Source organism: Gymnoscopelus braueri, assembly GCF_963280865.1.
Source record: "Gymnoscopelus braueri genome assembly, chromosome: 3".
Classification (NCBI taxonomy): domain Eukaryota; kingdom Metazoa; phylum Chordata; class Actinopteri; order Myctophiformes; family Myctophidae; genus Gymnoscopelus; species Gymnoscopelus braueri.
This window is the reverse complement of record NC_137612.1, coordinates 51,208,015-51,230,581: the sequence shown is the minus strand read 5'-3', so window position 1 is coordinate 51,230,581 and position 22,567 is coordinate 51,208,015. Positions and strand designations below refer to the sequence as shown.

Genomic DNA, 22,567 nt, shown 5'->3' with positions numbered 1-22,567 from the left:
AACTCCATGTTAGACTCGTTGAAAACACACGTCTCTGCTTCTGGTGACCGATGTTGTCCTTCTAATGCTTGAGTTGACCGTCACACACACACACACACACACTCACACGCACACGCACACGCACACGCACACGCACACACACACACACACACACACACACACACACACACACACACACACACGTTTATCCTTAATTTCATTACTTTTTTCATAAAAAATAAGTAATTGAACAATGACGGCCCCCTCACGCATTTGAAGGACAATATCACCAGAAGCAGGGATGAGTGTTTTCAATTAATTTAACATGGTTCAAGTCCAACACGGTTAACATGGAGTTTGAATTTTCATTGGTTATATATAGGTTGTGTGTCTGACCAAATGAATATCAAATATTGAATCGAGAAACTTAAAAAACTGTCTCATATGCTCGCAAAAGCCAGAGTAGACGTTAAAATGGCGTGTTTTAAAGTGAAATACTCTTTTAATCAGTCTGATGTCCCTGTGTTTACAATAATGTTTGGAGATTGTCCCCGTGGCAGTGGGTCTATGGCTGGCCAGCACTGCTGGGCATGGAGGCTGCAGGGCTGATGGCAGTGCATGTGTTGACAGGAGCCTGTGTGCCGGCAGGTCCCAGGGCCCCTGGGCGTCCAGCTGGGGGCGCAGGAGTGTTGCCAGGTGGTACAGGCCCCACGACAGGACTAGAGCCCCCCGACTCACTCTGTTCAGGGGCCCGAAGTCTCTGCATGAGGGTGGTCACCCTTACCGCTTTCTGTGAGCCATAAACAACCGAGGGCTAGTTAGTTATAACATCTAGGGTAGTGTTTCCAAAACAGTGGGTCGGGACACATTTTTGTCCTACGTGTCCTACATTTTGTTTTTTATTATTATAATTTCAAAAGATTTTCAAAAAATAAATATTTTTTCTGAAATAATTTCATAACAAAAAAATATATATATTTTACTTTTAAGAAGTAGTGAAAATAGCAGATCTACAAGCTCACACGTGATGTGAGCTTTTAGATCTTCTATTTTCACTAGAGTGGATCCCAGGGAGACAGCACATTTTGGATCTCTGATCTAGGGGTGCAACTACTGTACACTCCACTGCATATAAATGTAGTGGAGTAAAAAGTATATTATTTGCCTCTGAGATGTAGTGGATTAAGATACTCAAGTAAAAGTAAAAGCACCTCAAAATGGTACTAAGATACAGAATTTGAGTAAAAGTTACCTTCCACTTGGCTTTGGCGAAGTTCTTCTCTATCTGCGCACACACTCCATCCTTGATGTTCTTATTTGAGGCTGCGTTCCCCGAAATCCTGAGGCAAAGGACAACCATTGGTGGAAGAAGTATTAATAATCTAATTCTGCAAAGTAACATGTAACCAAAGCTGTCAAATAATTGTAGTGTAAAAAACGTACAATATTTGACTGAGACTGAGACCATCAAAATTGTTCAACTAAGTAAAAGCCCTACCATTGTATTAAAGGACAGCACTTGAGTACATTTACTAAATAACTTTCCACCACTGAGGACCAGAGAGCTGTCATCTCTCATTCCATAGAAGAGTGAGAATGATTTTTTTTTTTTACCATTCATGGTTTATAGCCTCCTGTGCTGTTAGTCGTTGATCTTGGTCCACTTCCATCAATGATGCTACGAGTGTTTTGGCTGTAAACAAATATTAAAACCAAATCTAGAGTTAATCCAGTAAATACTAAAATTCAAACCGTTGAATCACATCACATTCACATTCAAGGACCCCGCAGTTTGATATGCATTATGGCCACAGACTCCCATTTGATATAATTTCTTATCTCTGGAACCCAAATCTGTAAAATCCTCTATAAATGGAACCAAGTGTACACTTACTGGTCCATATGGTTCCATTTATACACTGTCAGAGTTACAGACCCATTAACGGTCCATTTGGTTCCTAATTACCAGTCATTTATAGTCAAAGAGAAGAGAAACCTTTATAGAGAGATTGAAATAGAATATTAGACCACCGACAGAAAACTAAACCTTCAATATTCTCCTCCTATCATAAACATTCCTGGATCATAAAGTCAGATCAGATTAATGGTTGAGCTAGGTCCCCAGTACCATTGCTGATACAGTGAAGATTCCAGGTCATATAATCAATGTTTTTCAGTCCAAGGACCCCTTAGGTGAGAAAGAGATGAAGCAGGGACGCCCCCTCCCCCACTACATATTGTATAACATGTTGTTGCAGATTACACTTTTTCATAGATTTCATAATTGCTACATAGCTTCATGGACTTGTTTGACAGCACTGTCAATGTTGTGTTGGATTCATGTTAATATGTATTTTCAGACAGATAACCACGTAAACCCTCAATACTTAGAAAACGTGTACTTTGTCTGCTCTTTTTTTCCCCTACACCAAACGTCTTTGCCGAAAATAGCTGATCTACAAGCTCACATGAGCTTGTAGATCTGCTATGTTTGGCTAATGTTCCCCTCAGAATAGGGATGCTAGGGTTCAAGTGGTTAAAGGGATACTTCACTTTCACATAAAATAAACATTAAAAAAAAATATTTAAAAAAAATGAAAGAAGTTATGGCAAAATAAAGGCCCCCTCACACATTAGTAGGACACTCTAATGCGTGAGGGGGCCGTGATTTTTCCATTACTTTTTTCATTTATTTTTAATATATTTTTTAAATGTTTATTTTATGTGAAAGTGAAGTATCCCTTTAATGTACCAAAAAGAGTTCCTATCACACAAAGATTTGGTGACCCCCTGTAGTAACTCTGAGGACCCCCTAGGGGTCCCGGACCCGGGATGAAGACCCATGTTTTAAGTTGTTTTAGAAATGTGTCCTGCCTAAAGAGGACTTTCCTGTGTTCTATCTGTCTGGATGTGTTCACTGATCCAGTCAGCACTACATGTGGACACAACGACTGCAAAACCTGTATCACACATTACTGGGACACTAATGATGTGTGTCAGTGTCCACTGTGTACAACAATCTTCTATAAGAGACCATGAGTATCTGTCAATAAGTTTGTTCCTGCGATGGTTCATCGGTTCAGGAGTCAAAAGTTGAAAGAAGAATATGAAAGAAAAAGACAGAGGCTGAAATTCAGCAGATGATCAAGGATAGTCAATTGAAGATTCAGGAAGTCAAACACTCTGTAGAGCTCAGCAGGAGAGATGCAGACACAGAGATAGCAGACAGTCAAGTTCACACAGGTCTTCACACACTACATGCACTGTGAAAAACGTAGGTTGGGGAGCTCCAAATAAACAATAAGTACAATACATAAATAGCAACAAGAAGAACAGAACCTAAAAGCAATTAACAAGAGCTTAAAAACAAGTTAAAAACCCAGATCAGCATGCCATGAAAAAAAAGTGATGTGTTCATCACTTTTTCTTATGTGTCAGTCTTATAGCCTGGGGGAAGAAGCTGTTCCTCAATCTGCTTGTGCCAGCAGCATTTGTTGTACAATCAATATACTGTATGTCACTCTTGACTCTTATACTTTATTTCAAATTTAACTGCAATTTGTGGGACGCTTACATGAAATAACCCACTGGTTGATGTAAACTCATTTGACCAGGTGTAAACACGTCTAAAACCAGTAGAAGCGTGTGATGTGAAGTTGAGCGTGGAACATTTTCATGTCGATTCGTTGAAGACATTTAAAAAGAAAAACTGACCTACATGAGCAAGACTAAGTCGGTTATTGGTTTTAAATGTCTGTTTTGATATATTTTAGGTTATCTGTGACCCAATTATTGTGTTCTGCTTAAAAATACATTAGCCTGATGAGGCCCTAGCGATCTCATACCTGAGTCAGAAATGTCATCCCAGTATGGTGAATCAAATTCATAGTCTCCTGACAAAATCTTCAGGAAAAGGTTTTTATCGTGATTATCATAGTTTTCCTCATCCGCGTCGTCATAGAACGGAGGGTTCCCCGACAAACTGTTGAGTTTGGAAAAGAAAGACACCATTTTAACCTCTCTTTTAAAGCGTGCCACTGCCTACGTAATTTTGGTAGAGTGTCTAGGGCAGACACTCGACTAAAAGTAGCGCTGATAGAAGTTATAAAAAAAGCCCCATTCATGTGGAATGGTTCTTGTGAAAAACATAACATTGACGGTTATATAAAAATTTACTTTTGTTAAATAGATTTTTTGTTTTGTTTTATACTTTCATGCAGTTGTGAATAGGGTGCAACAGTACATCAATATACAGTACATCATATAAAAAAAGAATAATTGATTATAACAAATCATTTATTTTGATGAAATAATAGATTTTGGGTGAAAACATTTTTTTTTTTGTTATTATAGGTGACCAAAAGTTTAAGAAATAGCAGAAATAGCTGATCTAAAAGCTCAAGGATAAAACAAGGTTTGGTAACACGTACTATGCATCCCATGTCTATAATGCACTATAAACCCATTAAAACACTGTATAAGCATAGTTATAAGAACTCAAAAATCATAATTAAGGGGTAAGTGGTTAATCAAACTAATCAATTTAGACAATATTTAGAAATAATCCTTACTTTTTTTGCCTTGATTTGTTGATAAAAAGCATGCTTCTTAATTAATCAAAAAAGGTAATCCATAAAAACAATTGATAAGAATAATGGATAGTGTCAGCCCTAGTTGTGAACACTTACAGTATGTACATGATGACTCCAATGGCCCAGCAGTCAACTGGCCTTCCGTATCTTTGCCTCCCAATCACCTCAGGAGCTGACAAAACACAAAACCACAATATCGTTGCTGTTGGGTGGAAAGGAATGTACAAAACTGTTACTTTTCGGAATTAAAAAAAAAAAGAAGCAAAAATAGCAGATCTACAAGCTCAAAATGCAACACGTTTTGAACTTATAGATCTTATAGATTTGCTATAGATCAGCTATTTTAGTGGGGCAAAGTAGGGCATTAATTTACGAAAAATGAAAAAAAAAAAATATGGAGATAAGAGGTTTCTGCCCAACAGCAACGATATATAAAACGTATCATGTTAAACATCAATGTGCTACTGTATATTTCAGCAATGGGCTCTAATAGGTAGTGTAAGTGATGTTGTTTGGAAAACAAAATGCTTTTTGTGAAAAGGTTAAAGCTCTTTATTTCAATAGTAATCATTGCTTAGAGTGTTTGTTCAGTAACAGGGGTCTCCCCGTCTCTCCAGCTCTTTAATAAACAGGTCCATTTTCAGGTGGGTTGCCAATTTCAACCAATCAGGAGAGAGGACCCATTTATCAGCTTTTATTTGATAGCGTAACAGTTCCAATATCGTCTGCTCACTTCTTTCTATCATCACTTCCAATTTCACTTGTTTATCCAGTGTTCTGTATGAGTTCTCTCTCCTGATTGGATGAAATTGGCATCCTGACTTGAAAATGTGTTTGCTGTTTATTAAAGAGCTGGACAGATGGGGAGATCCTTGTTACTGAACAAAAACTCTATAGCAATGATTACGATCAGAATGTAAAGCTATTTCACACGTATTTGAACAAAAATACCACTTACACCATCTTTAATCAAAATGCCTTCAAACAGTTGATCAATTAGTAAAATTAACACTTTTGTTACTGATCTAAATCCTTACCAAGATACTCTGGTGTGCCACAGGGGTCCTTAATGAGTCCATTTTCCAGTTTGGCTAGTTGGAAGTCACTGATAACAATTTTGGAGTGCTTCAAACGATTAAAGTACACCAAATTCTCCAGCTGCACCAGACAGAAATAAATATGTAATTATTGTAATGGAAAGGAATTACATGAAGGTATTTTTTGCCATGATTATCAAATGCAATTGTACCTTACTGTGGTGTAAGAACTGAAGTACTTTGCACTTTCAGGGGTATTTTATTCTAAAACACTTTTTTAACGTCTACTCTGGCTTTTGTGTGCACGCAAGGCTGTTTTAAAGTTATTTAATATAATATTTAGATACTCATTTGATCAGAGTCGCCTAAACCAAAATTGTGTTTAAGTGCAGTACTTGAGTGAATGTACTCATTTACTTTCAATACTTTCCACCACTGGAGCACTTTATTTTATTTATTTAGGCTATTTATTTATTTATTTGATTATGTGAAGCATAATGTGGCATGCAAAGTGCTACTTTTCACCACTAGGTGTCAGCGATGGGCAGCTTATGTATGTAATGAACCAGTACCTTCAGGTTTCTGTGGACGATTTTCAGTGAGTGCAGGTAGGCCACAGCCTCCAGCACCTGTCTCAGTACATTGCTGGTGTCCTGCTCTGAGTAGTAGCCTTGATCTAGGATCCAGTCAAACACCTCCCTGCCTGTAGCCCTGAGGAGAGTACAGTACTATTAGTATTCCTTTTACTGAAGTAAAACTAGCAATACCACAATATAAAAATATACTCTGTTACACGTAAAAGGCCTGTATTAAAATGTTATGTGAGTAAAAGCTCAAAAAGTATTGCCATTCAAATATACTCAAGGTACCAAAGTGAAAGTACACTTTTTTTCTACATAAAAAAAATTAAACACTTTTATGAAAGTATAGTCGATCTACAAGCTCATACGTGTTGTGAGCTTGTAGATTGGCTATTTTAGAATAGCCGAAGTATAAAACAGGGCTTACGTGGTTAATGTTTTTATTACAAAACTGTTTTGTAATAATGATCTAAATCTGCGAAGTAACTAGTAACTAAAGATGTTAAATAATTGTAGTGGACAATATTTGCCTCTGAGATGTAGTGGAAGTATCAACAAATGTAAATACTCAAGTAAAGTCAAAGTACCTCAAAATTGTACTTAAAGGTAGGGTAAGTGATTTTCTTTGGTTAAAATAATTGTTAAATAGCTCTATATTCTGATAGTACTCATTGCTATAGAGTGTTTGTTCAGTAAAAGGAGTCTCCTTGTCTCTCCAACTCTTTATAAAACAGAAAATGCATTTTAGTTTCAGTTTCAGTTTCATTTCCAATTTTATCCAATCAGGATAGAGAACTCAATCAGGATATAGATTAAACAAGTGAAATTGGAAGTGATGACACTAAGAAATAGCCTGGTAAACCCCCCTCCCTCCGGAAATCTCATTTGCATTTGGTTTCAGGAAGGAGGGTCTGGGATTGCTCACAGAGTAAAGCTGCCCGAACCACTGCGCATACGAACCAATCAGCGGCTGCTAGGGGCGGGATCATCCAATCACCTGCCTAGTAGCTTGAAAAAATGAAACTCCGTCTGTCATCGATTCTGCGCCCGGAGTCTCAGATGCAAGTACGCTGTGAAACAAAATATGTGTCGCAAGCTTCTTCCATTTGACGGAGTGAGGTTAACTAAGAAATGAGCAGGCAAAATTGGAACTGGAACACTATACAAATTAAGCTTAAAAATGGGTACTTTCTCCTGATTGGCTGAGATTTTGACACCTACCGGAAAATGTATTTACTGTTTATTAAAGAGCTGGAGAGACGGGGAGACTCCTGTTACTGAACAAACACTCTATAGCAATGATTACTATCAGAATATAGTGCTTTAACCTTTTAACAAAATACTTTTTGTTTTAACCCAAAAATATCACTTTAAGTACTGTACTTGTCTTGAGTAAATCCCACCATTGCCTAGGGAGATTATTCATCTACATTAAATGTGATTCTGGGAGGGAGCATAAAGTCAGTAATAACTGACTTTATGCACTGGTTCTCAATGTGAGTTGGCAGGGACCCCCAGGGGTCCTTGAGGGCATTCCAGGAGGTCTGCAGAAATGATGGATAGTTAACCCTTAGCCTGGGACCAGACGAATCTGCCAGTGCAAAAAAAAAATTGCCCTCAGCGATTTGGGTCTGGCACTGCTCCGTTGTGAATCGATGTCCTGCTCCCGAAGTCTGGGGTGACCAATCAGGGCCCAGTATTCAAATATGGGAGACTGTAATTGGTAGTTGGTTGTAGGTCTAACCAATCGCGTCCAGAGCCATTGTTTTGATCCCGCCCCTTAGGAAAAAAAACGTCCTCATAGAAGCACCAGACTCATATCCACGCAGTGATATAGTCTGGCTACGCGAGGCTAGTTAATCCTCACCATTATTACAAGTGAATACAACTGGAAATGATAAAAGAATGTCTATTGATCACAGTCTCACTGTTATCTCTACAGTATATAGACAGTAAAGGAGTGCTGGACCAAATGAAAAGACCTTATCAAACCAACTCACGTTTAACAATAAAACATTTCTTAGATTTGGGTCCCAGAGATATATATGTTTTAATACAAATTGCGATCTAACGCGAATAGTGGTGTAAAGTCACTAAGTACATTTACTCAAGTACTGTACTTAAGTACAATGTTGAGGTACTTTAACTTTACTGGAGTATTTCCAATTGTCTATACTTTTACTTCTATTCCACTACATCTCATTATTACATTATAAAACATACATTAACCACTTTAACGCTATTTTATACCTAGGCTATTTGAAAATAGCTGATCTACAAGCTCACAACGCGTTGCATCGTACTTTTGGTACTTTAAGTACATTTTGATACCAATACTTTTGTACTTTTACTCAAGTAAATTTTGAATCCCGGACTTTTACTTGTAATAGAGTACTTCCACATTGCAGTATTGATACTTTTACTTAAGTAAAACATTTGAGTACTTTTCCATACTGAATGCGTATCACATTATGGATCCTTCAAATGAAAAAGGGTGAGACACACAGACATAATGAATAGGGCGTGAATGAATGCGGAGATTCAGAATGTAACATTTTGAAAAAATAGCTGATTTATAAGCTCAGAGCGCTATTCGATCAGCTATTTTTTAATAGTTGAGAAATAAAACAGGGCTTAAGTGTTTAAGCTGTTCCTATAATGTTAGCTGCGGAGTCCCTGGAAAGCCTATACAATTTATGTAAATTGCCAGGGAAAATGGAAATGATGCTGCCATCAAACTATGAAAGGCTGCTAGTTAGCTAAACCACGAAAGCCACAGCATTGTGTATTTTCCCAAGAGGATATAGTCTGTTATGAATATGGCTTTTGTTGTTTTTGTTTCCTGTTTTTCATAGTATAATGAGCATATATTTTCTTTTCTTTACTGTGCGTGTGCGTGTGCGTGTGCGTGTGCGTGTGCGTGTGCGTGTGTGTGTCGGTCGCACGACTATGAATGTTCCTTTTTGGAATAGAAAGACGTGTACTCCAAATTGTTGCAATTTCCCCCTACTTTTGTGATCAAATATTCCCTGGAGAATGCCACTCAATGTTTTTTTTAGGAATTCACCTTCACATTACACTTACTATTTGTTGTATATATTTTTAAATTGATTTGTATGTGAAATAAACAAACCAAGCCCCTTAAGGAACCCTGGGGGTCCCCAGAACCCTCTCTGAGAACCCCTGCCTTTAATTAATCAATGAATGAATCGATGAAAAGGCCACCCGTTGGCTCACAAAGCGCCTCGACATGACACTCACAGCTCCAGGAAGAGGAAGTACTCTTTCTTGGTCTCAAAGACATCGACCAGCTGGAGGATGTTATGATGTTTCACCCTATGAAAGGAGAGAGGAGAGGAGAGGAGAGGAGAGGAGAGGAGAGGAGAGGAGGAGAGGAGAGGAGAGGAGAGGAGAGGAGAGGAGAGGAGAGGAGAAGGCAGGAGGCAGGAGGCAGGAGGCGGAGAAATGGAAATGTGTTTAGTTTGAGCAGTAAAGCCTGATTTATACTTTGTTGTACAAGGGTGCCGTTGGCCAAAAATGGCAGATCTATAAGCTCACAGCGCGTCACATCACAGTACATAATGAGCTTGTTGACCCTCTATTTTCCTCTCATACGATGTAGGATATAAATCAGGCTTAAATATATTCAAGCAACATGACAAGCTTCAAGCCTACCATCAAGCCCAACATCAGCTTGGAAATGTCATCACTGTCGGGCAGCAACCTTTCATCTTCATATTTCATATTTTTATGTTTTTTTTTCATAATTTAATGCCTCATCAGAAGTAGCGAAGCTATGAAGATCACTTTAAAATCTTCGCCTATAATGACATCCCCAAAACAGGGACACTAGGTTGAAAGTAATGGTGTGCCTTTGGCCTCTGGGGGCCCCATATGTGGCCCCCTGGGTCACACGTGGCCCCTGGTGTGACTATTGTCATGGCAGACCCCTGAACAGTGTTTGTGCCGAGTTTGGTGGGAATTGGAGCAACAGTGCAGCTGTGGCACCAGAGGCCCTGGTGGGGCTATTCTGATGGCAGACCCCTGACCAGTGTTTGTGTCAGGTTCGGTGTGGATCGGAGCAACAGTGCGCCGCGCAAGTCCGGACGTTATGTCTGTGACCTCCACCGTCGGCCCGCCCACCCACTCACCCTCTAGGCCAGGGGTCTTCAACAGGGAGTTCGGGACCCCTTGGGGTTCCTCCGAGTTACTACAGGGGGGCCCGCCAAATGTTTGTGTGATTGGATCTTTTTTTTTACATTCACCACTTGAACCCTAGCATCCCTATTCTGAGGGGAACATTAACCGAAAATAGCAGATCTTCAAGCTTGTAGATCAGCTATTTTCAGCAAAGAGGTTTTCAGCAAAGAGGTTTTAGTAGTGAGAGTTTAAGTGGTTAAAGTAATACTAGGTAACGTTTTCAACAAAACTAAAGTTAAATTGTATATCTTTTGCGAGTGGCAAAAGTTTCACAACACCCACTCCGTGAATTTCACCCCCGGAAGCCTTTTATTTATATATTTTCTATTGAACGTGTACGGGGGGGACTTTCCCGGGAAAATGACGTTCCTGGCCAACGTCATGACGTCGTGGCCGACGTCCTCAGGAACTACCGCAACGGTTTCCTGTTTGGCCAGGAACTACCGCGCTATTAACAAAAAGGAACCTCACGCTGATTTTAAGATAATGTAGGATTGGAAGATCGAAAAAGAACAGAAAAAGAAAGCACAGCTCATGGTAACTAATGCTCCACTGGCTAAGAGAAACGATCCGTAGATAGTATAAAACAATTAAAAGATCGCTTTTTGAAACGCTTCCGGCTTCCGGTGAAAACGAATGGAATTCTGGGTAATCGAGGATTACGGAAATTGTATGCAGTGACGGTAGTGACCAGCAGAGGTTGCTAAAAATCGTTAGTTGTGAATTTGCATTGTACAACTTTAACTGCCTGAAAATACACATTCACATGAATCCTTCCTCTGTGTGCCTGAAGCTACACATTGACAGTGCTGTCAAACAAGTCTATGAAATCTTTGGAAAAGTTTGGTTCCCTGCTTCATCTCTTTCTCAGCTAGGGGGTCCTTGGCCTGAAAAAACATTGAAGACCCCTGCTCTAGGCAATTTTAATATAGGATATGTAACCAATGTATTAACAAGAGCTTGAGACTAGATAACTACGGTGGATCCATTGGAACACAGGACAGGTTTACACCCGACAGTGACAAAACACAAGTTGAAACCACTCAAAACCTGCCATTGTTGCCATGATTCAAGCCACCTGAGGGCGACATCATCCTAAAATGTAATTAAAAGATAATGACATTATTGTGCTTAATGAGTGACATAGTTTTATCTAAATTAATTTAGCCCCTTGAGTATTTTCATTGTTATGAAAAATGTCTGTCAATTACTGACCCAATGGTCCTTCATATCAACACAGAACACCCTAGGAACGCATTGGTAAGTAGCATCCTCTGTCCCCCACCCCCATCCCTCCTGTTTCTGCAAATACACCTTTTGTTGCTACTGGAGCTTATACTGTTATGTATTGTTTCGTATTGTATGTATTGTATTGTATGTATTGTCTATGTCTTACTGATGAATTGAGTAAAATGGTCCACAATGGAAACAAGCCCCTGGGGCTTTTTGTGTCCTCCTTTTAGCATAACGTTTGACTGTGCTGTTAACATTTTTGGTGTTAAATTATTCGATCGATCGATCGATCGTCGATCAATCAATCAATCAATCAATCAATCAAGCAAGCAAGCAATCAATCAATCAATCAATCAATCAATCAATCAATATTCTTTGATAATATTATCTCAGCCAGGACAAAAGGCCAGGATTATATTTTCGCCCCTGTCCGTGTGTCTGTGAGCAGCTAATCTCGGACACCGCTGGGCAGACCGGCCCCTTCGCAATTAGAGCAATAAGAGCATTAAAAACGTCACTCACATTTTCAAGATCAGGATCTCATTCTTGGCGGCTTTCCTCACTTTTCTCCCATCCTTTTTGATGAACTTTTTACAGGTGAACATTTTCAGCGTATTCCTGTCCTTTGCTCGGAATATCTCGCAAAACTCCTCTCTGACAAGACAGACCAAAAGATGTACGTTAGCATCATATCAGTTTAACCACTTAAAGCAAGACCCATTTTCAACCTCATCGTCATATAATTTATCCTCACTAATGATCATAACATGGTATAATTTCTCTCTAAACACACTGCCTCTCAGAAATGGGTTATGGGCAGTTCAGAAACCTGCCTACCAATGACATCATCAGTGGGGATTTCAAGCTAATAGATTTCTCTTCCTAGGAAGTTAGTGTGATGAAATAGAAGCCATTATGTTCTTGCATCAACAAAGTAATAACAAAAAGTTTGAAATCTTGTTTAACCACCTCTGAGACACAGAGCTGGTACAGAAATGGCCAAGGGTGTAGTGCAGTGGTTCTAAAAGTGGGGTCCTTGGGGGGGGGGGGGGGTTCCAGGGGGTCCCCAGCTAAATGAGTTAGTACAGCATCACATTCATTTTAACCACTTTATCTATATGTGTTTGCTAATCAAAAATAGTAGATGTACGATCTGCTATTGGTCCAGAACTGCCGATAGAACCGATATGTCCATATATAGGCATATATGGATTAGCCTGGTAAACCCTCCCTCCGGAAATCTCATTTCCATTTGATTCCAGGAGTGAGTCTGGCATGAAGGCTTGTATGGGCGTTTCTAGTGCATTACCAAATAACCGAGCCAATCAGCGTCCTCGCTCATTGTTTTGTGATTGACAGCGGGGGTAGGCCAATCAGGTGGAACCCGAGTGGTTCACACGTCATTAATCAATACACCTTTCATACAAGCTGCTCATTAACATCAAAGACAAACCAATTACTCCTGGTGATAATCACTGCAGCCTAAAGTGGCTTAATTGGACATCAAAGGGCCACTTGGACATCAAAGCTACATTACTCCCGCCCACAGCCAAATTGCCCATATAGGTCTGCAGGCCAGACTCACTCCTGAAATAAAATACAAATGAGATTTCTGGAGGGAGGGTTCACCAGGCTATATATGGATATCCAGTTGTCCAGAACCAACGATCCAACCGATATGCCCATATATGGGCATATAGTGACGACATCAGGGATCTCCATACATGGGCACGAAGGAACACAGACAGACGAGTACCACGGGTACTCTGACAAAGCTCCCAACACTATGACTCAAGACATATCAGTCGGATCGGCGGTGCGACGTGTGTGAGGGCCGCGTAGAGGCCCAAACCTAAAAACCCAAAAAATAGTTGCTCACAACAAGCTCAACGTGTCGCGCCGTGAGCTTGTAGATCAGCTATTTTTTGCCGAAGCGATTTGGTGTAGAGGGAAGAGCGCGGTATAGATATGCTTCCCCACTTCTAAAAGTAGCACTGCACCCCTGGAAATGGCACCGTCCCACAGTGAGCATTAGTGAGGACCCGTATACACAGATTACTGTATGCTGAAAAGGGCAAACTGTTCCCCCAGGGCCCGTGTCCACAGAAACTGTTTTTTGAGCTGCCAGTGACTGTCTGCCATGCAGTTCTATGGTAAAGATGTGCTGGAACGCTCCTCTGACCCAGCGCCGTGCGATTCAACACTTGTGTTGGCGTCCAGCTTTTTTGGGCAGTGAGCCCTGGACTCCTCAAGCAGACCATATAGTTCAGCTTTTGGAGAGGAGCGCTGCACATCAAGGTTACTTTTGATCCTCCTGGCTGTGTCTGACAAAACGGTCTTAATCGTTACAACGTCCCAGACTCTTCTCCCTCCTGGCTCCCAAACTGCGGAACAAACTCCCCATTGCAGTTAGAAAGTCAGATTCGCTCCCAATGTTGAAAATGTGAAAATACTCCAGCAACATAAAAAATAAGAAATACCTACAAATTTGACTTAAGCACAGTACTTGAGTAAATGTACTTAGTTACTTTACACCACTGCCTGCTGTGCAGGTATATACTCACGATTTAACAATCTGTCCCAGGTCATATTTGTCAGCGACTTCTGAAGGAGTGTTGTAGTCCTTCTCCCCAACTGTTAGACAGCCAAACGGCATGGCAGCACCTCCCCCAGCCTGGGAACACTCCGCTCAACACAACCTGTTAACAACACAACAACACAACCTGTTAACAACACAACAACACAATCTGTTAACAAAAGAACAACACAACAACACAACCTGTTAACAACACAACAACACAAGCACATTTGCATTAGAATAGATGACATTATAGTAGTGACAGTTAGGCCTGCCACAATTCTTACATAATCGCAATTATTTGAGATAATCGCAATTATCTTGCATAATCGTCATGATAATTTCCATGTTGAAAATTGTTCATACATTTTCAGAAAATAGCTGAAATATCAGATCAACAAGCTTACAATGCAAGCTTATAGATCAGCGATTTAATTATTTTTTTTGCAATATATTTTTGTTAAAGTTTAAAATTAAATGTGTCATATCTGCCCTGTGCAATTTTTTATTACGAAGCCTATAAAGGCAAATAGAAATGAAATGTTTATTCATAATGTTCCAATGTTCAATGCCATCAACACTTCAATTCAATCGTTAATCGCACTTATTTGTGTGACAATTAATCGTCAACTTAAATTTTGTAATCGTGTGACAGTAGTGTTTTTTTCCCCAGCTACCAAATATACACTGAATGGTTAAATCAGCAATATAATATATCAGAGCAGAACACACAGTGGTGGAAAAAGCACTCAAATTCTTTACTGAAGTAAAAGTACCAATACTGCATTATAGCAATATTCAATTACAAGTAAAAGTTCAGAATTCAAAAATAAAAGTACAAAAGTATTGGCATCAAAATGTACTTAAAGTACCAAGAGTAAAAGTACTAAAATATTTGAAAATAGCAGATCTACAAGCTCACAGCGCGTCGCGATGCGACGCGTTGTGAGCTTGTAGATCGACTATTTTCAAATAGCCTACGTATACAATAGGGCTAAAGTGGTTAATGCATGTTTCATATTATCATACTTTATATCTGAAAAGTAACTAGTAACTAAAGTGTTCAAATAATTGTAGTGGAGTAAAAGTACAATATTTGCCTCTGAGATGTAGTGGAGTAGAAGTGAAAGTATTGGAAATTGGAAATACTCAAGTAAAGTACATATAATTGTGCTTAAGTTTGTGCTTAAGTATAGTACTAAAGTAAAATTACTTTACACCACTGAGAACACACAAACACAAAATCTCTCCAGTATTGAGTGGACTGTGCAGGACTGTTGCAGGCCATGCTCTTTCCACGCTGGAATGAGTCAACAACTGTGTTTTGCAGCAAGTGTTATTTCTCTGTCTGCTTTTTTCCCCTACAGTGTCTATCTGTAAACAGAAACTCTGTGCAGAGAAGGACCCGATGTGCTGCCTGTAGCCCTAACCTCTCTCTTTCTCTCTGCTTCAGCAACAACAACAACAGCAGCTGTAGAGTTGCAGACTTTTTTGCATCTCAAGAGAGCTCTATGGATTACAGAAATCACCGAAACCATGATGATTAAATCAACGATTCTCCTGCCATTTTTGTGTGTTTTAATGGATGATTGCACAAACATTATTGTCTTGTCCAATGGTTTTTACCCAGATGAAAGAGTTTGGCAGCTATCAAGTCATCTTGAAGATTTGTATTTTGCTGTTATTTTGTAGGCCTACTTGAACTCCTATCAGCTCACATGCATTTTTAACAAATGCATCTCTGACATTAACAGGCTAACTGTACAAGTACTTAATTAATACTTAATTATATTGCATTAGATGGCATTAAATGAGTGCAACAGATAAAGTTTATCGATTTAATCAATGAAATATTTATCAAAGACTTTTGAATAAATACTGTAAATAGTAAATCTACACATTCACAAGGCATTGTGATGCGATGTTGTGAGCTATTTAAAAAAAAAAAATCATGACAACGTTGTACAAAAGGGAGGAGGGCGCACACCTCTTGGTGAGGTGCTGCTGACCTTGGTAAGTAAATATGAGAATAAAGAAAAAGGCTGCACACTCGTAGCCACAATGCAGGATTTATTTGGAAACCAACGTTTCGACCACGCAAGGTCTTCTTTGGGGAATGACAACGTTGTACAACAAAGTATAAAATAGGGCATATGTGGTTTATCACACTAATCAATTTAGTGTTGATTTGTTATACAGTATATAATTGGTGTTGGGTGGAAACGTCATAAGTACAAAACTGTTATTTTTGAGGATTAAAAAAAAAATAAAAAAATCTACTAGCTTGTAGATCGGCTATTTTTGCTACTTTTGTGCGACATTGTAGTGTGACGAAGTATGTCTAATGAAGGGCATGTGATCCCGAAAAGTTACAGCACTTTAGGGTGCAATAAATTCCTTTTTTGTTTAAATGGAGCCCTTCAGTGAATGAGTGTTTCTTCATTTTGTTTCGTCTGTTCCTTTCGCTTAGCGCCTGCCCAACACAGGGTGTGGATGTACACATCTTAGCTTTCTTTTAGTAGGCCTATGACGAAGTAGGGCATTAACCTAAAAGACAAAAACCAAAAAAGTTAAAATATGGAGATAAGAGTTTTCTGCCTGACAGTGACGATATATTAAAAAAAAAACATGATTCTTAATTATTCCATTAATAGAAAAAGTTAGCGATATATCGAATAATCACTATTAAATAAGGGATAGCCCTATTAAAACATACGTACATGTTCCAATTAATGAGGTTAGAAATTGCCCAGGACAACACATTTACTGAACAACTGTTCCATCTCTGGATGCTAAATATTGGCGGTGAAATGCAATGTTTGCGTGGCAAATCGGCTTAATATATGGCAAATCTTGCATTAGAAATGGCAACTGGAACAGAGTGGGAGTAGAGTGATTGTGACTGAGCTGATGGGAGCATCAGTCATGTCCCCATCATGACCACGTTTGGATCATTTCTGCAGGCTGTGTGTAGTAGCATCACGTAATATGTGGTCGCTGTCGGGTGGAAACCTTGTATGTCCAAAACCCAGTGGTGGAACAAGTACTCAAATGTTTTACATAAGTAAAAGTATCAATACTGCAATATAGAAATACTTTGCTACAAGTTCACAATGCGTCGCGTTGCGACGCAATGTGAGCTTGTAGATCGGCTATTTTCAAATGGCCGAAATGTATAGGGCTGAAGTGGTTAATGTGTTTTGTGATCATCTAAATCTGCAAAACAACTAGTAACTAAAGCTGTCAAATAATTGTAGTGGAGTAAAAGTACAATATTCGTCCCTGAGATGTAGTGTAGTAGAAGTAAAAGTATTGAAAATTGGAAATACTCCATTAAAGTAAAAATACCTCAACATTTTACTTAAAGTACAGTACTTGAGTAAATGTACTTAGCTACATTACACCACTGCCAAAACCATTACTGTTCAGGAAACCGTGGAAAAAAGAACCCGTATTTCAATGGATCCAATGTAGCTCATCTTTCACGAGAAAAAATTACAAAGAAACATGAAAAGATGAAATATGGAGATACAAGGTTTCTGCCCGGCAGTGAGGATCTGTAGTCAAAGCTGTACAAAAGAGCAGTGCTTTAAACATGGTAAATGGAGGTGCAATGAACTGAACGGTAAGTAGACGGATAGAGTGGGAGGAGGGAGGACACAATGTTTCAGTTTGTTAGGCTCCAATCCACACATTTCAGTGTGTTGTGTGTGTGTGTGTGTGTGTGTGTGTGTGTGTGTGTGTGTGTGTGTGTGTGTGTGTGTGTGTGTGTGTGTGTGTGTGTGTGTGTGTGTGTGTGTGTGTGTGTGCGTCGGTCTGTCTGTCTGTCTGTCACACACACACACACACACACACACACACACACACACACACACACACACACACACACACACACACACACACACACACACACACACACACACACACACACACACACACACACACAAACACACATACACGCACGCACGCACACAGATACCGTATACCTTTCCTCAACAGAGATGTTTTGGACCACCTGACAGCAGCGATGTGCGACATGTACATGTAATTAGCCACATGACTCTGGTAATAAAGCAGGATCGGCAAATAATGAGAGGAGTGCATGCAGAGAGCAGAGGTTACGTGTCTCAGGCTGAGAATCGCTCCTTCAGTGTGAGTGGAAAGTACTTTACACAAGGACACCACAGGACGCAGTATAGCACACAGAGGGACTCATTACTTCCTTTATCACGTCCACAGAGATGGTTTAATAAGGTGTTGCTCATATCATTAGTCACGATGCAACACATTGTGAGATTGTAGATCCTGCTGTTTTAGCCTTTTTGAGGAAAAGATATTAATTCATTAAGACAAATGGGGGAAAGAAACTGTGAAGAACGGCAGGGTTAATCTGGGTTAATTTTGTATTTTATTTTTTGTACATAACATTTGTTATGGTAAGGTAGGGTAAGTGATGTTTTTGTTAAGATAAGTAGATCTATATTGTCATAGTAATCCTTGCTACAGAGTGAAAAAAAAATGCATTTTCAGGTCGGACAGGATAGATGAAATTGGAAGTAATGACACAAATAAATGAGCAGAAAAAAATGGGACCCAACCCACCTGAAAATGTATTTTATGTTAATTAAGAGCTGGAGAGATGGAGAGACCCCTGTTATTGAACAAACACTCTATAGCAATGATTACTATGACAATATAGTGCTTTAACCTTTTTTCTCTTATGCTACCTTTATAATATCTTAATTAACCTGCTAGTAGTTTGGGCATGAATATGTTTCTGGCAGTATATGATATCATGAACAAGACAGAAATACAACATTTTTGGTAAACATTATTTCAGGTGATTTTTAACACAAGTGATCAAACATAACCCACAGTGTTTCTCAACTGAACTATTGAAACAGAACTGTGTGCAGCAAGTATTATCAAACTATTCCTGAGAATGAGAGAGCGAGAGAGAGAGAGAGAGAGAGAGAGAGAGAGAGAGAGAGAGAGAGAGAGAGAGAGAGAGAGAGAGAGAGAGAGAGAGAGAGAGAGAGAGAGAGAGAGAGAGCATGCGTGCATGTGTGCGTGTGTGTGTGAGAGAGAGAGGGTTTTTTATTCTCTGTGAATCAATGGTTCAGCAAGGCCATTCTAGAAACATCTCTAAACATTGTTGTATACATTCTCTGCCGGTAAAACTGACTCCCTCAGGTTGCCATGCGTTTCATTTCCTCCCGGTAACTTTGCTGGGGTTGTACCTGAACAGATCGTCTCTTAGAGTCTCCTCATTGCTGTTCCGCTGTTCCTCCTCAGCAACATCTCTAAGCCATTCGACCAGCTCTGCATTGCTGCTCCTGTTGTAAGCCAACAGATCTGATGCTCCTATGATGCTGGGTCTGCCTTCGGCTCCGGGCACTGGAACCTTGCGGAAGTGTTTGAAATTTGTGGTGGAGCCGTTTTCCTGGAAGTACCGCGGTTTGGCTCTGGGGGGCGCCGTTACTGTCAGAGATCTAAACTCGATCAACAGCGCAGCTTGAGGAAGATCCTCGTCTGCCCCCGACACAGGGGTCTCCAGTTTGACTTTGGTGGGCTTTAGTGGGGTCTTTGAAGCCTTCTGCAGGCCAACAACACCATCGCCTTCTTCTGAGTGCACAACGACAGACACCTCCTCCTCTTTGGCACTTTGCCAGTACTCGCGTCGGCTGGACTTCTGATTGGATGCCTCATCGTCCGCAGGCTGTGGTTGCCGTCTCCTATTGGACGAAGACCGCTCCTCTGTTTCAAGGCTCTGGTTTCTATTGGACACTGAGAACTCCTCCACTTCTATGCTTGGCAGCTGATTGGCTACACCACTCACTTCCGGGTCGAGCCGCAGCATCTTGCTAGAAGGTTTCTCTGCACTTAAAGCCTCTCTCTGATTGGTGGAGTGGCGTTCACGCAGCTTAGCGTCTACAGACGGATCTGGCCGGGTTGCGTGGCGTTCTGCTCGTTGCACCTGCTGGTCATCGAAGTCATCCATGTCCTCAGACATCATGGATACCAGTTCTTCCAGCTCCATCCCTGCATCCATCTCTTTCCTCTTCCTGCCCTGGTCAGGGTAGGAGACGGTGGGAGACTGACCCGGGAAAAGCTCTGACCCCGAGGCCTGGAGACCCCTGGAGTTGGGGATGCTGTCTGGCTGGTTGTTGGAGGACGTGTGTCCTGAGCCAGAGGGTGGAGGCGTGGCCCGCTTTGACTCCAACCCAACAGGAGGGGAGTCATCTTCCCGAGGCCTTTTCTTATTGAGTGGCTGAAAGAAGCTGGCGAGAGAGGACCGTTTCTGTGGAGACGTCACTGCAGAAGGCTTCTGTATCCGAGGGAACTGCTTCTGAGACAACGTGGTCCCAAAGCTGGTTGCCTTAGACAGGACTGGATGCACAGTATGGTCAGCCGCACCTGCTGTCACGACACCTTGGTGTGGTTGTGTATCCGTCTGCTTCCTGTGTGAGGCTGTGTTCTGTGTGGAGCTGATGGATGAACTGATGGTCTCAGCCACCGTAATCACAGAGCTGCCTCTGTCACCCTGCTTCTTCTCTGGAGTCTCTCCTACTGCCGTCACCCCTTTTATCTCATGTTGATCCACACTGATCCCTTGGGAGGGCTCTGTGTTTGCGGCGTATGCTGTGATGTTCAGAGATACTCCTGGTAACACCGTCTCCTCCACTGCGTTCTGGGAATGTGTGGCACCTGGAATTCTGGACTTCGCACTTTGCCCGGTGTCTGAAACCTCCAATGTGTCTGTCATGGCACTGCTTGGATTGCAGTATTTGTCACAAGAGATGTAGATGGCAGCCAAGCCGATCTCAGACTCTGGGATCAACCGCAGGCCTTTCTCTTGTAGAATCCTCCTCACAGAGTCAGCCCAGTCCATGGTGGAGGAAGGCAGCATGGAGGTCCTGGTCACGTCGACCACGCAGCTCTGTGGCGACTGCAGCAGCGGGCGAGGAAGACCGCCCTCTTCCAACAGCTGGCTCCGCCCACCTCCAAAACCCACCGCCGCGCTCAGACGTTTGAGCTGTTTGTCGCTGAGGAAGACAAAGGTTTTCCCCTCGAAGAGCCGTTTGCGTTCTGGCCTGGCCGTGAGATCCACCTCCTCTCCGTTCAGACGGCGCTCGTCCAACTCTGGGACGAAACCGTCAGCCTCAGGGACGGGACGTCTCTGCCGCACCGCTCCGCTCAGCTCGCTGATGAACTCCTGTTTGACGATCGGTCGGCAGCACAGGAGAGCACTTATCGTCTTGATGGTGACCTTGACCGTGGGCGTGACCAGGTGGGTACAGTCCTGCGTCCAGCTGTCGACCAGCTTACCTCCCAGGGGAAGCAGGGCCCGGGAGAGCCTCGCCTTGCCCTCGTCATCCACACACAACGAACACACCACCAGCCGTACCCTGTCCACGCTGAACTTGCTTTGGAAAACTCCAAAAGCGACGTGGTCCCCTGCTCTCAGGCTCAGCGACGTGTTCTCTGACAGACGCCGGTTGTTGACAAACGTCCCGTACTTAGAGCTGTCCTTCACCATTAGGGTCTGGTCGGTAGCAGTGAGGTGGGCGTGAGCCCTGCTGATGGACTGGTCACTGGACAGCAGGATGTCACAGTTCTTGCATCCCACAACATACTCTTTACCAGGGAGGAGGTAGTGGCTCTCACCCCCGGCTTCCATGTGCTTCAAGATCCACATTCTGTCAAGAACTACAACATTCACCAAATATATACCGTATAGATATATGAATATGTTCTATGGTCCACAACTCATGCAGGCTTCTGTCACTGCAAACTACAGCAATTTCATGACGTATGCACTGCTGCTTTTTTTAGGCCTACATCTATATTGACAACAGAAATCACATACAAAGTCGTTAATGATGTGACCACCAGTCACCACATGGTGTCTCGCCAAAGTACCACACAGAAAACCCTAGACAGCGTGTATGACCTTTAAACAATTTAATTTGATTACAAAACTTGCTGAAGTCGATGTGCTATTCAGCAAGTATCAAAAGCAGATTCGTAATGCATTACAGTGTGATAGCCAGTCACTGGTGATTGAAAAATATGTTTTAGTTTTAATAATTTGTAAGATCAGCCCAACTGAATTGAATACACCCCTCAAAAAAAAATGTTTTAGTGTTTAAACTAAAGTTTGGCAGAATGCCAATTATATGTTAACAAAAAAAACAGCCTGTGACAGTCATCTATGACGTCAGTCATCTATGACATCGTACAATAAATGCGCAGAATCTCTGCACATGTGTCGAGAACCATTCGACCGACCGACTTCAAATTCGGCACACGTGTCGCACACGACCTGAGGGAGTTAAGTGCATGGCGTTGAGTCGGTCACAAAGG

The 22,567-nt window shown here is 41.3% G+C and overlaps 2 protein-coding genes across 2 annotated transcripts; both read right to left on the bottom strand.

Annotated features, from left to right (window-relative positions):
* Positions 1-544: 544 nt before the first annotated feature.
* On the bottom strand, positions 545-14,285 carry camkva (CaM kinase-like vesicle-associated a; the record flags this gene model as incomplete). Its single annotated transcript, XM_080425014.1, has 10 exons — positions 14,187-14,285; positions 12,145-12,276; positions 9,451-9,525; positions 6,181-6,319; positions 5,609-5,729; positions 4,668-4,743; positions 3,825-3,961; positions 1,594-1,672; positions 1,232-1,319; positions 545-769 (listed from the first exon to the last, which is right to left on the bottom strand). The coding sequence occupies exons 1-10, from the start codon at positions 14,276-14,278 to the stop codon at positions 545-547; spliced, it is 1,164 nt and encodes a 387-aa protein (XP_080281140.1). The 5' UTR covers positions 14,279-14,285.
* A 5,121-nt stretch (positions 14,286-19,406) lies between these two features.
* On the bottom strand, positions 19,407-21,899 carry LOC308082933 (nibrin-like; the record flags this gene model as incomplete). Its single annotated transcript, XM_080425013.1, has 1 exon — positions 19,407-21,899. One exon carries the CDS (start codon positions 21,897-21,899, stop codon positions 19,407-19,409), a length of 2,493 nt encoding a protein of 830 aa, XP_080281139.1.
* Positions 21,900-22,567: the final 668 nt, after the last annotated feature.